Genomic DNA, 16,314 nt, shown 5'->3' with positions numbered 1-16,314 from the left:
CTCTGCAGCAAGGTGTTCCAACCACCAATTGAACAGTAACATCCTCGCAGGTCTTCTCTCCCTTCCATCACTTGGCCACCTATCCTCTCCTTCCTTGTCCTTTTCAGCCCTATCCTCCTCTACTCCCATCCCCCCGCCCCTCCCCACCATATTGCTTGTGTTTAAAAGTAAACTGTTGTGTGCTTTGATTCTTGGGGATGGGCGTGGCTCTGCGACCCCATGGCAAGCCCCTCTTCGCCGGTGGCGGGGCATTCACACACGTATGCAGCTGTGGCTGCTGCCGTTGCACCTGTTGCCCCGTCACCGTTTGTGCTGATAACAATGAAGCATCGGATCAAGAGCTACGTCCACCCCAATATGTCAATAGAGGTATGCGTGAAGGCAATGGCCGAACTGATCAGCTCCCTCAACTTGGTGGACGTCTGGCGGAATCTCCATCCCGACTCCGGCGCCCTCATGTGGAGGTCGGGAGGAGGAGGGTCCCGTATCGACCACCTCTACCTTTCACAGGCGTGCGTCTCCAGCGTCTCGGCGACCTCCATGCAGCTGGTGCCGTTCTCAGACCACCACCTGGTGTGGGCGGAGTTCACTCCGCTCCGCACGCGGCGGGGTCCGCGTACTGGCACTTCAACAACCGGCTGCTGGAGGACGAGTGCTTCCGGGACTCGTTCCGTCGATTCTGGACCGACGAGAATAGGAAGCAGGGGGGCTTCTCCTCCTTGTGGCTATGGTGGGATGTGGGCAAGGCTCACATCCGTGTCTTCTGTCAGGAGTATGCAAAGGGGTCGACCAAAAGGCAGGAAGCCAAAGTCGGGCGCCTGAAGAGGGAGGTGCTCGACTTGGAGTCCCGCCTCGGTCATACCGTTGTGGACCTGGCCCTTTGGCAGGCGTACAAAGAGAAGAAGGGCGCGCTGAGGGACTTGCAGCTCATAGGGTCCCGAGGCGCCTACGTGAGGTCGTCCAGATCCTGGAAGATTTGGACCACGCCTCACCCTTCTTCTACTTGCTGGAAAATGGCAGGGGGTCCGTAAGCAGCTTGTTGAGCTGCTGGCCAATGACAGATCCTCCATCACGGATCCGGAGGGAATGGGCCTCCTGGTCCATACCTATTACAGTGCGTTCTCTCCGGATCCGTCCAGCGAGGACGCACGCAGAGTTGTGTGGGAGGACCTGCCGAAGGTCAGCCCGGAGGGCGCCGAATGATTGGAGGCTCCACACACGTTGGCGGAGCAGACTGGCGCTCTCTACCAGCTCTCAAGTGGCAAATCCCCAGGGCTGGACTGGCTGATTGTGGAGTTCCTCAAGGTGTCTGGGACATCCTGGCAGACGATTATGCACGGGTCCTGGGGGAAAGCCTGGCGACCAGGGAGTTGCCTCTCTTGTGGCGCAGGGCAGTCATTGTCCTGCTGCCAAAGAGGGGCAAGCTCCGCTTGCTTATGAACTGGTGTCCGGTCTCCCTCCTCAACACGGGATTATAAGATCTTTGCCCGGGCTATGTCTACCTGCCTGGGCTCCGTGCTGGCCCACATGATCCACCCCAACCAGCCCTACACGGTCCTGGGCTGGTCCATCCAGGACAACATCCACCTGGTCTGGGACCTAATCCATCTTTCCCAGAGGACTGTTCTGTCAGTCGCCTTTCTCTCCCTCGATCAGGAGAAGGTATTCGACAGGGTGAATTATGAATACCTTTACGGGAGGCTGTGCGCGTTCGGGTCAGGCCGCATTTTGTGGTCCAGGTCCGACTTTCATACGCCGCCTCAGAGTGTCTTGTCAAAGTTAACGGGTCCTTGACACACCCCTTTGCTTTGGGAGAGGAGTGCGTCAGGATGCCCCATGTCCGACTGCCAGCTGACCTTTTCTGCCGTGTCCTCCGCAAAGATCAATTGGGAGAAATGTTCCGGTCTCCTGGTGGGTCAGTGGCGAGTGAACTCCCTGCCCGAGGAGTTGATTCCTTTTGCGTGGAGCACCACACACCTCCTCTATCTGGGAGTCCACCTTAGCCCCGCTGAGGAAGCCTGGCCAACAGACTGGCAGGAGTTGGAGGCAAAAGCCACCACTTGGCTGGGGTGCTGGACAGGACTGCTCCAAGTGCTTTCCTACAGGGGCCGAGCACTGGTCATAAACCAACTGGTGACCTCGATGCTGTGGTACCGGTTGGTCATTTTGGCCCCGCCCCCTGCATTTGCCACCAAGAATCAGAAGAATTTATTTGATTTCTTCTGGGGCAAGAGGAAACATTGGGTTCCTGCCGCAGTCCTGAGTCTCCTGATTGAGGAGGGCAGTCAGTCGTTGGTGTGTGTCTGCACCCAGGCTGCAACTCTCCGCCTTTGGACCCTGCAGAGATACCTGTACGTCGAGCATCCTCCCAGATGGTGTCCATTGGTGACATATTTTTTCCGCCGGGGCACTGCCTTCAAGACAACACGCAGCTCCCGGCCGAGAATGTTAGCCGCGTCTCTCAGAAGGAGTTTCCTGTCTTTTACCGGGATCAGTTCAGAGTCTGGAACATGGTTGCCTCCAGCCAGGGCGCTCCCCTGCCGGCGGAGGAGAGCGTCTCAGCTGTCCGGCTCTGGGGACAGACCAACGGGCGGAGGAGTAGCCGAAGCCCCTGGGATGCCCCTCACTGTGGGTGATGAGGGGACTCGCGAGTGGAGTGCTCCCGGCTGAGCTGAGCCCCGCTCAGCTGGAACTGCTCATCAGACCCAGACCCAGACCCCGAACCCCTCCTCAGGAGCCGGTCCCACATAACCCGAACCGCCTCTCAAAAATGCCCTCCATGCCATTCCACAGAGCACGGAGGGCTGCTCCTGCACACTCTCCTGGTCCTCGCCCTCGTCAGCCGGCCGGACACGCTCTGACGGTCCGTGTTGCCACCTGGTGGTGAGGGGAGACCCCGGTGAAGGTCTCTCTATGCGGGAGTCCTCCCCCTTTACATCGGGGACTTGGGGTGGAGGGTGCTGCACAGGGCAGTCCCGTACAATAGACTTTTAAGCAGGTTCACGGACCACTAGGCCACCTATAATTTCTGCAGCCTGGACAAGTCTGTGCTCCATGTATATATGGAGTGTGTGAGGTTGTAAGCACCTCTTTGAGTATTTGAAGGGGCTGCTCCTCAAGTTTTGCACTTCAGCCCCACGCTCCTGATCTTTAGGCACCCGGTGCGGAGGAGGCTGGGCCAGGAGGAGGATCTCCATGTCGGTCTGCTCCAGGGCCTGGCCAAGGTGGTAATTCACAGGTCCGCTTGAGGCCTTCCGTGACTGGTGGGCACCATAGGGACTGGAGTGCATCATCGACGCCGAGAATGGCATTTTAATTTGAGTTTTATTTTATTTATTTGATTTTAATAAAGTTATTTATATAAAATGTATATAAAGGGGGCCTGAGGAATAAAGGCCCCCTCGACATAAAATACACAAAGGGGGCCGGGGTATAAAGGTCACCTTATACAAAAAAAAAGAAATAAAAAAAGGGTTAGATACAGAGTAAATCTCCCTCTACACTGTCCCATCAAACACTCCTGGAACTCTACACTCTGTTAATCCTCCATGCTATCAACCAGTGTCCGTAGTAATTCCAGAGCCCACCTCTAATTGGTTCTATCTTAGTGATTTGGAAGGTGGTCACGACGAGGCTAGTCCAACAGGCAGAAGCTCCTCCCATTATACTTCCAGCTGTGCAATATCACCACCTTTCTATCTAGATTCAGATAAAGGCATAAAAACATAAGAAATAGGAGCCCGAGTAGGCCCTTGAACCTGCTCCGCCATTCAATATGAGCATGGCTGAGCTTTGACCTCAGCTCCACTTTCCTCATATCCCTCGATCCCCTTCGTGTCCAAAAATTTATCTATTAGTTTGGAAAATGCTCAACCACAGCCCGATGGGGTAGAGAATTCCAAAAATTTACAACCTTCGGAGTGCAGAAATTTTCTTCTCATCTCAGTCCTAAATGGCCGACCCCTTATCCTGAGACTATGCCCCCTACCTCTAGACTCTCCAACCAGGTTAAACAGTCTCTCAGCATCTACCCTGTCAAGTCCTCTAGGAATCTTATATGATTCAATGAGATCACTTCTCATTTTTCTAAACTCAATGAGTATACATTCTACTCAATCTCTCTTCGTAGGACAACCCTCTCATCCCAGAAATCAATCTAGTGAACATTCATTCCATCACCTCAAATGTGCGGAGACGAAAGCTGTACACAATACTCCAGGTGTGGTCTCACAAAAGCCCTGTACAATTGCAGCAAGACTTCGTTACTCTTGTACTCCAATCCCCTTCCAATAAAGGCCAACATACCATTTACCGTCCTAATTGCTTGCTGTACCTGCATGTTAACTTTCTGTGTTTCGTGTACAAGATCACCAACATTTATTAGTCCACCTTTTACAAAATATTCGGTTTTTCTATTCTTCCTACCAAAGCGAACAACCTCACATTTCACCAGATGTTCTGTTTGTCACCTTCTTGTCCACTCATTTAAACCTGTCTACATCTCTTTGCAGATTCTTTGTGTCCTCGTCGCAGCCTACTTTCCCATCTAGTTTTGTATCATCAATCAGCTTGGATACATTACTCTCGGTCCCTTCATCTTATTATTAATATACATTGTAAATAGCTGAGGCCACAATACTGATCCTTGTGGCACTCCACTAGTCATAGCCTGTCAACCTGAAAATGACTTTTCTTATTCCTCGTCTCTGTCCTTCAACCAATCCTCAATTCATGCTAATATATTACCCCCAACCCAAGACCTCCATTCATTGAATTGTTCTCCAACATGGCTGCAGGAGAGTGGGGGCAAAGGATGTGGAAATATGACGGGGCTGGAGAGGATCATTTTCCCACAGCCAATGAATAAGGGATATAAGCATATAATCTAGACAGGCATACTGAGGGAGTGTTGCACTGTCAGAGGTGCCATCTTTCAGATGAAACCTTAAACTGAAGCCCCATATATCCTCTCAGTGGATGTAAATCCCATGGCCACTACTTCGAAAAAGAGCAGGGGAGAGCTCCCCGGTGTCCTAGTCAATATTTATATCTCAACCAACACCATTAAAATAAATAGAATATCTGGTCACTATCACATGGCTGTTTGTGCTATGTGTCAATTGGCTGCTGTGTTTCCTGCAATTATTACACATTGGCTGTGAAGAACTTTGAAACTTCCTGAGGCCATGAAAAGGCCCTCAACCAACATCACTGAAACAGAAACAAATTATATGAGTATTAACTCATTTTTATATGTGGAATTTTCCTGTGTGCAATGGCTGCAGGGTTTCCTACATTACAACAGTGCTTACACAGTGAAAAGGTACCTTATTGTCTGTAACACATTTTGGGATATCTTAAGGTTGTGAAAGGCGCTATATAAATCCAAGTTCTTTCTTTTCTGTACAATACAAAAGGGTCTTTTTAACTGTTCCTGCTTTGTGTTCCCATTACTGGGTTACTGCGCGTTTGGTGGATCTGGTTTGGACCAGACGTAACTGCACCATGTCCATTGGTAAACAAAGCTCAAACTTAGCAAGATCCAATCAACTGCGGAGAGCAAAGGTTTTTCCTCGGATTTTTTAGAATTCTTTTCCCCCATTCCAGTGTAAAGCCCTAAAACAATTAAAATAAGCAATAGGAGAAAGGTTTCCCCGCACAGTCCCTGAAGGCAATGATCTCACAGTTCTTTCATTCCCCCCTCCCCTAATGATGCTCTTCAATGGTTGGATACAAATCCTCTTCACGAGTTCTCATGTTGCGATACTGGAACTGTTGGTCTGAGTTCTGATTTCCCACAGTGTTCATCATCCCGCTGATGGTAAATGGCGGGTCAAACTCCAACTGTATTGATTTCAGGTCTCTGTAGAAAAATACAGGAGTTAAGATCTGTCCTTTTCCTCCCCTCCATCCCATATTGCCCCCACCAGCCCACTACCTCCACTCCCACCCCCATCCTCCTCCTGCCCTGTTTCTCACCAGGCTTTGGTCGCACGGACACCAGGAGCTTTTCCAGTACCTTGCCCAAGTGGCCAGTCTTTATGTGGAGCTTAGAGAGGCTTTTCAACAAGGGAGGGGCAGCCAGAGCTGATCCTGTCCTCACTCACAAGGTGAAACACAGGCCCTTTCAGCAAGAGGTCACTGGATAATGATCAGCATCCGGAACTCCTCATCACCTGGCTCCTAAGAGTATCCTGACTAATATAAGAGAACCTGGTATCCAACCTGGGGCCCTCCTTACCTGTGTAGCCTAGCACATTGTTAAAATATTTGTTCTAGTTTGTAATGGAGTATTTCCTGATGACCTCGCTGCAGATCATTGGTCAATAAGACTGGCTCAAAGCTGCACCTTTTTGCTCCTTATGACTCAGAAAGTCACTGCCTTGACTGACTGAGCAGATTGTAAACAGCGTTCAGTGATGTGTGAGCGAAGATTGTGAACTTTACCTGATAATATTCTGACCAAAGATCAGCCTGGGTTCTGTGAAACACAGAAAGAGCAACAACATCAGTAAAGATCAACACACTGAAACAACAGTCCACAGGCCACACACAGGGGTCACACCCTCACACACACTCACACCCTCACAAATCCTCACTCACACCCTCACAAATCCTCACTCACACACTCACACCCTCACAAATCCTCACACACCCTCACAAATCCTCACACACACCCCCTCACACATCCTCACACACACCCTCACACACATACCCTCACACACACTCCCTTACTCACATATACACACTCACACATACTCCATCACACACATCCTCATACACACCGTCCCTCCCTCATACCTTTACACATGCACACACACACATCCTCACACGCCCTCACATAGATTTTTGATAACTTTTTTCACCAGCTCTTATCCCCTCCCTGTGTGGTGCTGACACTCTCTGACCCAGGGATACTGTTCCACAGTCACCATCTGTTGCCTCAGTCTAGTACCCATTCTCCACCGGTGTGCCCACATACGCTGAGTATGACTCTCTCCTTGTCCGCCATCCACACATACCGTCCAGCATTGATGCTGGATAGTGAGCGGGAGGGGGAGCCCTGGCTGATATTTGTCCTTCTGAAGCTCACTGACACTAAGGGGAATTGTACCTTCACAGCAAAATCAGGACAGGTCAAGGATTGTACCTCTCCTGGTCTCTGTGTCAACTCCTACTGGAAAGTAGGGAAGAGGGGGATGTTGGGGGAGAAAATAGAAAAAAGTCTGTGGAATACATGAACTGGGCCTGTAGATCAGAATTATACCCCGGATTTGCTCTCCGATTCCCTGCACCTATCCTATTATTTTATTGGTATCACTCGCATGGTGCAGGCTACAATATTGTCCAGTTAAACACAGGGGATGATTTATTGGAGGATGCCTTGTCAGTATTAAGTAAAAAAATTTGATGGTTTCTAACGGTGATGCCTGGACCCAATTCTAACACCTTAAACCTAAAACATAACCTTTAAAATTAGTGTTAGTGCCTGGGGTTAAGGTTATTGGATGGGGTTGGGGTTTAGGGTGAGTGGGTAAGGTTAGGGTTTAGGGTTAATGGTTAACCTTAACCACCAACCCTAAACCCAACCCCTAACCTTAAACTCTAACTCTGTCCACTGACCGTAAATTACATGATGCAGGAAAGATTGTAGGGTCAGTAATTAGAGAATCATCATCAGTACACCTACTTTGAAAGCAGTGTCCGTGTCTGTAGTACTGGACTAAGATAACAATCACCACAACAATGGCCAGGATCAGCAGACAGATGGCAATGATGATCCCTCGAGTATTTACAGTGTTACCTAGGAACAAACAGAGGTGCAGTCAGCAAGGTCCAAGCAACTTCTCAGAAGGGTGGCGTAGTGGGAATGTCATTTAACTAGTAGTCCAGAGCCCAGGTTAATGTTCTGGGGACATGGGTTCAAATCCCACCATGGCAGGTGGTGAAATTTGAATTCAATTAATAAATCTGGAATTAAAAGCTAGTCTAATGATGACCATGAAATCATTGTTGATTGTTGTAAAAACCCATTTGGTTCACTAATGTCCTTTAGGGAAGGAAATCTGCTGTCCTTACCTGGTCTGGCATTCGTGTGATTCCAGACTCACAGCAATGTGGTTGACTCTTAAAAATGCCCTCTGAAATGGCCGAGCAAGACACTCAGTTCAAGGGCAATTAGGGATGGGCAATAAATGCTTGCCTAGCCAGTGATGCTCATATCCCACAAACAAACAAAAAAGTACAGACTGTTCATAACTTGGTTTAATTGTTGGCTCTTTTTTTTAAATCTTTGACTGGAACTTGGAATGTACAGCATAGAAACGAGAAATGGTCCATACTGGTATTAATGCTCCACACGAGCCACCTCCCACCCCTTTTCATCTCACCCTATCAGCATGTCCTTTCTCCCTCACGCAATCATCCAAATTCCCCTTAAATGTATCTATACCATTCACTTCATCCACTCCCTGTGTTAGCGAGTTCCACATTCTAATCATTCTCTGGGTAAAGACGTTTCTCTTGAAATCCTTATCGGATTTAAGGTCCTGAGTTTTAGATACCTCCATATAAATGGATTCTATTTAAATACCTGTGTGTGCACTGTGACTGTTTCCAATTTCCTCCCAATCTGAGAACCATCTCTTGTATGAATGGAATCTCTTCCCAATCCAAATATCTCTCATGAGCCTGGTCTTGTCCACACACTGGAGAGGGTGTGGGGGTGAGGGCCCAATGAATTTAACCCCCTCTGAGAAGTCTTTCTCTCTTTCTTTCTCTGGGGATGCACCTTGACCCCAACAGGGCTCACAACATTCCAAATTTATTCCAATTTTTTTTTTTTGCTATTTTCTCCCCTCCTTTCCTGAAGCTTCTGACTCTCATCTTGATGTCAGTCATGGCTTAGTCTGCAGTTCTCTTGCTTCTGAGGCGGAACATCATAGACTCAAGTCCCACTCAAGAGATTTGACCATATAATCCAGGCTGACACTCCCAGGGCATGACTGAGGGAGTGCTACATTGTCAGAGGTGTCACTTTCCTGATCGAGGCCTTGTCTTCCCTCTCAAATGGATTTAAATGATCCCATGGCAAGATTTTGAAGAGCAGGGTAGTTCTCACTGGTGTGTTAATATTTATATCTTATTTATACATCATTAAAAGAATAGACTATCTGGTCATTATCACATTGCTGTTTGTGGGATCTTGCTGTGCACAAATTGGTTGTTGTGTTTCTTACATTACAACAGTGACTACACTTCAAAAAGTACTTCATCAACTGTGAAGTACCTTGGGACAACCTGAGGTCGCGAAAGGTGCTATATAAATGCAAGTTCTTTTTTTATTCCAGGTGTTGGTTAAATGTTCAAGTCACAGGTTAGAGGGAATGAATGGAATTCATGTGGATCTCCCCTTACCGTCTCCTGATTCTGTGTTGTTCACACGTGTAATCTGTCTCTGGATGTGTAGCAGGATTTCACCAGGGCGAGTGACTGTCACTCGTTCCTCCTGTGGATGATCTGCAAAACAGAAGAGACCTAGATTAGACCAGGTTACAGTGTTGATGCTGTGATGGCACAAAGCTGCAGTTCGGTGACATTGGGCGCTGCTGTCACTTCGCAGATGGGACACCAGGGTACAGTACAAGGCACGAGGATAGTACTTCAGCCGTCTATCCACTCCATGGGTACCAGCTGTAGCTCAGTGGGTAGCACTCTCATCTCTAAATCAGATAGTTATGGATTCAAGTCCCAATCTAGACACTTGAGCACGTAATCTTGGCTGAGACGCCCAATGCAGTACTGAGGGAGTGCTGCACTGTCGGAGGTGTTGCTTCACAGGTGAGACATTAAGTTGAGGCCCCCATCTACCCTCTCAGGGGGATGTAAAAGATCCTATGGCACTATTGGAAAAAGAAAGGGGAGCTATCCTTGATGTCCTGGTCAATATTTATACCTCAATATTACTAAAACAGATGATCTGGTCATTATCGCATTGCTATTAGTGGGATTTTGCTGTGTGCAAATTGACTGCTGTGTTTCCTTCATTACAACAGTGACTACACTTTGTTCTCTGCCAGGATAGGCACCTAATGTCCCTTGTCAATGGAAAGATGCATCCAGGCTGGGCACTGAGACATACACTATTTACCCAGTGAGTGCAATGTCAGGTTCAGGAGCTGATAAGGCATGCATTAAACCAGACAGGACCAGACCAGAGTTTAATGTTCCATTTTACCTGTTGTGCGCTGTACCTGTACAGGGGCTGAATCACATGGGTCAGTAATTGGCCTCAGTATGGCCTTTGACCTTTTGGGCAATTGGTCAGTTGGATAAAAATAATAATTGGAGTAATAGCATACAGTTAAGGATTAAAATGTAGACTCTGAGCTTCAGTCAGAACAAAGACAGTTAGTAAAGGGCTATATATTGTCACACAAACCAGAGATAGTGACGCCGTCATGTTACAGAAACTCACGAACATCTCAAACATGTTTTACAGTTCCATTACTTCCTGATACTGGGGAAAATTTTCCCCAACTTCACATAATCATTTTTTTAAAATCCCAGGGATTATATACTCAGGCTAATTGTCTGAAATCAGTACTTTATATCTGAAATGAAAACTGGGTCGTCTGACCCTGGATCTTACCCATCTCTTCCCCGACAGCGTCTGGACAATGGTGAGCTTGCTGCCGAGATTCAGTGTTGCCATTAACCTCAATTGTCACCAGAACTGGTTCGTCCTGATTCCTGACAAGTCAAGTGGATGAGTGCCTCAAACAACTGGGAGATTAGGTGAGCTGACAGAGAGACAAAATTAGGGAAAATTTTAAACTGACGTCAAAACTCCACTCAGTCGCCCTCCTTCTCTTCTCCCTTGCTGCCCTTCACTCCTCCCCTTCTTCCCTCCTCCCCTTCCCTCCACAACCCCCTCCCCACTCCTCCTCCATTCCCCACTCCTCCTTCTCTGCCCTCCCCTTCTCTCCTGCATTACTCCTCCTCCCCTTTTTTCCTCCCAGTTCACTTCTCCCCTCCCCACGCCTCCTCCCCTCCCCTTCTTCTCCCCCCCCCTCCTGCCTTACACCTCTCCCTTCCTTCCCTCCACCTCCCCTTCTCCCTTCCTTTTCTCCCCCATCCCGTCCTCGCCCCTCCTCCCTTCAAAAGCTCTTAATTGCTCTTAAAGGATTGGAACATCCTGAGGTTGTGAAAAGTGCTATAGAAATGCAGATGGTATAGAAAATATAAACCCTGAATATTACTTTAGATCAAACTGTGGGAGGAGAACCAGGAAGCACCGATTCAAACTTGTAAAACGTCATTTTAGGACTGATAGCAGAAACTTCTTCACACAGGGAGTGATTGACACGTGGAATAAACCTTCCCAAACAGTAGTGGTAGCACAATACCCGAGAATCAGTTAAGGCACAGTTGGATTCTGCAATGGGAGGGCATTAGTCTTTCTCTGGATGCAAGAATGAAGATGGGCTGAATGGCATCCCTCAAACAGGATGATCTTGTTAACAGGAATCCAGTCCCAGAAAGTCTGCGATGGCGCCAATTTCCTGGATTTCAGAGGGGAAATGTATTAAGTCTGTGTCAATAGACAGCCATTAAAACGTTAATCCAGATTGTGCCCAAGGATGCTGGCCAACCGCCCTGTGAAGTCATTGAGGCCTGAAGTTCCTGTTAACCGTTTGGGCACAAATGACCAGTTTCACACAGCAGGAATGAAACTCACTTCTTAACAGTGTAAACTGAGTAAACTTGTTGATGTCCGAGACGAGGTGGCTACTGGAAATAGTGGAGCTGTTGACAGACTGATCAGGTACAGGAAGAATAAAGAGACAGATCAAACATTGAAAAAGGATGGAAGGATAGAACCATCATGTAGAGGTTGTAAATATTCATTTCCTTATCAAACCCAATTATAATTTTGTACTCAGTCTCTGAATGCAGACTCTGCAATAAATCAGCAAATGTTTTTCAGGTTTCTCCTCACAAGTTAACTCAAGAATTGTAAGAAAATAATGACACTAATAATGGATACCCAGGAGTGAGATATAGGCTGGAATCTAATTGAGGGGTTCAGGTAGTTATATATCGAATAATGGATACCCAGGAGTAAGTTACAGGCTGGAATCTAATTGAGTTTTATTCTTTATCAATTGCTGACTCCTCAGATTATCTCATTTGTTTAATATTATGTATTATTGCTCCGTATTTGAGTGTTACTGTGGTTGGTTCCTGTTGCAGACAGGGACTGTGTTTTCTACCTGATATAGTACCTTGTCCAGCTCACACCTGCTCATAGTCAACAATCTGGTTTCTGATTGCAATCACTAGTATTTGTAGAATGTAACGATGGGAAAGGTTCATCTTTCAAAATATATACTTGATTTTTCTATTTATGTTAGAAAACCCTTTCCCACCCTCATCCCTGTCCTATCCCAAACTCTGCCCCTAAATAGTTAAAATTAAACAAATGCAGAGAGCTTGAACATGCAGAAAGCTGGGTGTCTGTGGAAGGGTTAATGCCCTGACTGCAGGCACAGGCAACTTCTTCGCTAGCTTATTGAAGCTGAAAGGGCTTGACAATCTCCCAGGGGCCTGGCTGCCCAGCTGGGTATGGCTTGTTGAGTTAGATTTCTGGCCGTACAGGGGACACATAAGAGAGCACACAAAGGTGGCATGGCCAATCATGTTGAAAGGTCAAAGGGCAGTGACCATCACTCACCCAGTGGGTGCACTGCACCCTGAGGTGGCACTGACATATGTGGGACACAAGGACCCAGTCTCCTCCTGGCACAGTAGACGGGCCTAAACAAGGTCACAGTAATGATATTTGAGGGACGCACTAAAGCTTGGGGCAGCCTTGCAAAGGCTGAATGGGGAAAGGCCACTGTGTAAGGCCCTCCCACCATAGTGAACCGAGGGGCTGGAACCCATGTCAAACCCCTCGGGCTGTATGCACCAAAAGTGTTCTTGCTGAGTAATGCAAATGTACATTGCATATAAAATGGAATGGCAAGAGTTGTGACGCAACTGTATCAAAGGAATGTGATCTCTTTTGTAATTTCCGGAACGTGAAATTTGAACTGTTTTGAACTGTTTGTTATCCATTTTTGCAAATTTTTATGAATAAAATATATTTTTGGGAAAAAAATATTTTAATTACTCAAGGCTCCCCCCGATTCCCTACCCGTCTCTTCTCTCCCCTACCCCCTTTCAGTCCCCTTCCCCCTCCTCCCCAACCCCGTTCCCCTCCAATTCTCCCCCTCTCCTCTCCTCCCCAACCCCCTTCCCGTCCAATTCTCCCCCTCTCCTCTCCTCCCCTCACCTCCTTCTCCCCTCTCCCCTCCCATGATCTGGTTAGGAGCAATCTGGATCAGACTGGTAGTATTGAGGGGATGGCCAATGTTACAGCACCAAATTGGAACCAGTCTGTGCTGTAGTAATGGTACAACTGAACACTAGAGGGTGTGGGTGTTTGCTGCTCCTTTAATAATGCTGATGGGTTTCGTTGCGAGGGTGACAATATCATTAATAACCTGAGAATGAGCTACGGCTGTGCAGGGTTAGAGTGAAGACCACTGACAGAACACAATGAGGTATCAATTACCCACCATTTCCTTGCTTCTGTCCTCCATTGTTCATCTGCTTATCTCCCTGATTCAGTCTTTCCCTCCGCCATGTCTCCTTCAGTCCTTTCTCTCGCTCAACTGGCCTCTGTCCTTGTTTGTTTGTCCATCTCCCTCGTTCTCTTTGCTCCTGCCTCTCTTGCTCTCCCTCGTTTTGTCTGTCTGCCTCTCTTTCTCTCTCCCTCCCACTTTGCCTCTGCTTGTCTGTCTCTCTGTGCCTCTCTTTCTGCCTCTCAATCCATAATTCCTCAGCTATTCTGGGGAATGGTATTGGCATTGCCCTTGAGACGATTGATTGAGACGTCAGGCATCAGACACCAGGCTGCGTTTTGGATTGCTGAATTTCACAAAGGGGTCCTCAAACAAATGTTAGAGCCCTCTTTTTTATATATGCAGAGGGTTTAAGCCCAGGATGCCTCAGATGATGCCTATATCGACCTCTCCAGTTGTGTAGGCTGGATGACTGCAGCAATGACCCTCCACACTGTGCAACACAGTTGAGTTTGAGCACTGGGCTGAGAATTATCGTTTAAGAGACAAGTATGCACATCGCCACTGCTGTGTAAAGAGCGGGTGTGTGTCTCTGAGATCTCTGCGAACCTTCAATCCTGGTCTCTTGAGCATTCCCGATTTTCTTTGTCCCACCATTGATGGTCATGTCTTCAGCTGTTTAGTCCCTATGTCTAGAATTCCTTCCCTAAACCTCTCTGCTTCTCTGACCTCCTTTAAGAAGCTCCTTAAAATCTACCTCTTTGGTCAAGCTTTTGGTCACCTGTCCTAATAGCTCCTTATATGGCTCAGTGTTAAAATTATGTTTGATAACACTGCTGTGAAGCACCTTGGGACGTTTTATTACATTATAGGTGTTATATAAATGTAAGTTGTTATTGATAACCAGCAATGAAATAGAAACCGTGTAAAATAACCACTGGTGCCTAAAAGCCTTTTCAAGTTCCTATTTTTGGTTTCTCATTTCACGGTTTCTCTGAATTCCCCTGTGAATTGATGCAGGAAGTAAACTGTCGAGTGTAAGGAGGGTAATTTTGACTTTGACCGATTGTGCAAACTAGACGATATTTGTTCAACTGCCCATTACACATCTTAAAATTACCCCCAAGCGGTTGGGATCTGAAATGCACTGCCTGATAGGGTGGTGGAAACAAGTTCAATAGTAGCTTCAAAAGGGAATTAGATAAATATTTGAAGGAGAAGAAATTGCAGGAATATGGGGAAAGAGCAGGAGGTTGGGACTAACTAGATTGCTTTTTGGAACACTCGGTACAGACTCGATGGGCTGTACTGGTCTATCATTCTCCAAGGGGTTTAGACAGAGACCAGCCCTCACCACCTCATGGGATGATTGGATTTTGTTTAGAGTCTGTTTTCCTGCCCCTAGTTTTCAGTGCAGTGACTGGGACGGATGGTCAATGAGGTGTCCACAAAGGGAAAGGCCCCAACCTCAGCTCCCTGGGCCCTCAGCAGAGCGGCACTGATGGGAACAGCTGCTACCTTAATCTTCACATGTCTTTGGCTGAAGTGGGGAAGGGGGGTTGGTAATTCAGGGAATGTGCTCTGAAATGTTGATGCTCTTTACCACTGTGGGATGGGAAATCAGCTGCAGTTAGTGTCACCAATGCTGATTGGATTGTATTCTGGAAGGTTTCATCACATGATATCCTGTCTCCAACTACCCCACCACCCCCCACACACACCTTCCATTGGTTGTCTGATACACCAGTCCGTCAACAATGGCAGCTGCAATACCCATAATCGTCTGCATTCCAGAAACTGTTCTATCTATTGAGTGGTTTTAGCTCAGAGTGCATGCGCCAGGGCTGCATTACATCCTGAGATCATTGCGCACTCACCATTTGCTGTGACTCTGGTCAGAGAGAAACAGGGGAAGAAAATGTCTCCCTGATTTTATTGAGTCAGTGCTGCCCTGTCAGAGGTGCTGCATTTCAGATGAGAGTTTAAACTAGGACTCCATAAAAGATTCCAAGGCATTAATTTGAAGAGTAGGCAAGTGGTCCCTGTTTTCCTGGACATTATTAAATATCACTTAAAAAAAGATTATCTGGTCTTTCCTACCTTGATTTTTTTTGTGGGATCTTGCTGTGCACAAACTAGCTGCCATGTTTCCCATATTACAATATTGACTACACTTCAATAATACTTCACTTCAGGATGTCTTGAGGTTATGACAGGCGCTATAGAAATACAAAATACTTTTTCCCCCCAAAAGATGGCATTTTAGTTGAAGAATAAATATCGGTGATGATATGGGAAGAACACCCCTACTTTTCATGTCTACTTGATAGAGCAGACAGTTTAACATCTCATCCAAAAGGCAGCACAACAGTACTATAGATTCAAACCACAGTTTGCGCTAAATCTCTGGAATGGGCTTTAAACCTACAACCTCTAACTCAGATGTGAGAGTGTTACCCACTGATCCAAACCCAAAGCTCGGCGGTGTTTAGCTACCTACTGGGATTAGCAATTAACACAACTGTCAAAGTGCTGACAAGAACAGAAACAAGCTTCTTTCAATCTGATATTGCATTTTATGGCTATTAATTATTATTCCAATCATTACTTCAGTTGTTATCAAGCACACTGGATTGTGTAACCAAAAAAGTGTGCAGTCATCACACATACTTAAAATGACCTG

At 47.0% G+C, this 16,314-nt stretch overlaps 1 protein-coding gene across 1 annotated transcript; it reads right to left on the bottom strand.

Moving 5' to 3' along the window:
• Positions 1–5,261: 5,261 nt before the first annotated feature.
• On the bottom strand, positions 5,262–11,345 carry LOC137381645 (small integral membrane protein 35-like). The gene is made up of 6 exons (XM_068054354.1): positions 11,262–11,345; positions 10,652–10,802; positions 9,418–9,519; positions 7,691–7,804; positions 6,448–6,481; positions 5,262–5,863 (listed from the first exon to the last, which is right to left on the bottom strand). Exons 2-6 carry the CDS (start codon positions 10,653–10,655, stop codon positions 5,707–5,709), a joined length of 411 nt encoding a protein of 136 aa, XP_067910455.1. The 5' UTR covers positions 10,656–10,802; positions 11,262–11,345; the 3' UTR covers positions 5,262–5,706.
• Between the last annotated feature and the right edge of the window lie 4,969 nt (positions 11,346–16,314).

Source organism: Heterodontus francisci, chromosome 22 (assembly GCF_036365525.1).
Source record: "Heterodontus francisci isolate sHetFra1 chromosome 22, sHetFra1.hap1, whole genome shotgun sequence".
NCBI classification, from domain to species: domain Eukaryota; kingdom Metazoa; phylum Chordata; class Chondrichthyes; order Heterodontiformes; family Heterodontidae; genus Heterodontus; species Heterodontus francisci.
This window is presented reverse-complemented; position numbering and strand designations above follow the sequence as displayed.

Excerpts from the sequence above, each read along its gene's own strand:
- LOC137381645 (XM_068054354.1), bottom strand. Across the intron at positions 7,805-9,417 it reads CAACACAGAATCAGGAGACG|GTAACACTGTAAATACTCGA; the intron begins GTAAGGGGAGAT and ends GTTTGTTCCTAG. Across the intron at positions 6,482-7,690 it reads ACACGGACACTGCTTTCAAA|AACCCAGGCTGATCTTTGGT; the intron begins GTAGGTGTACTG and ends TGTGTTTCACAG.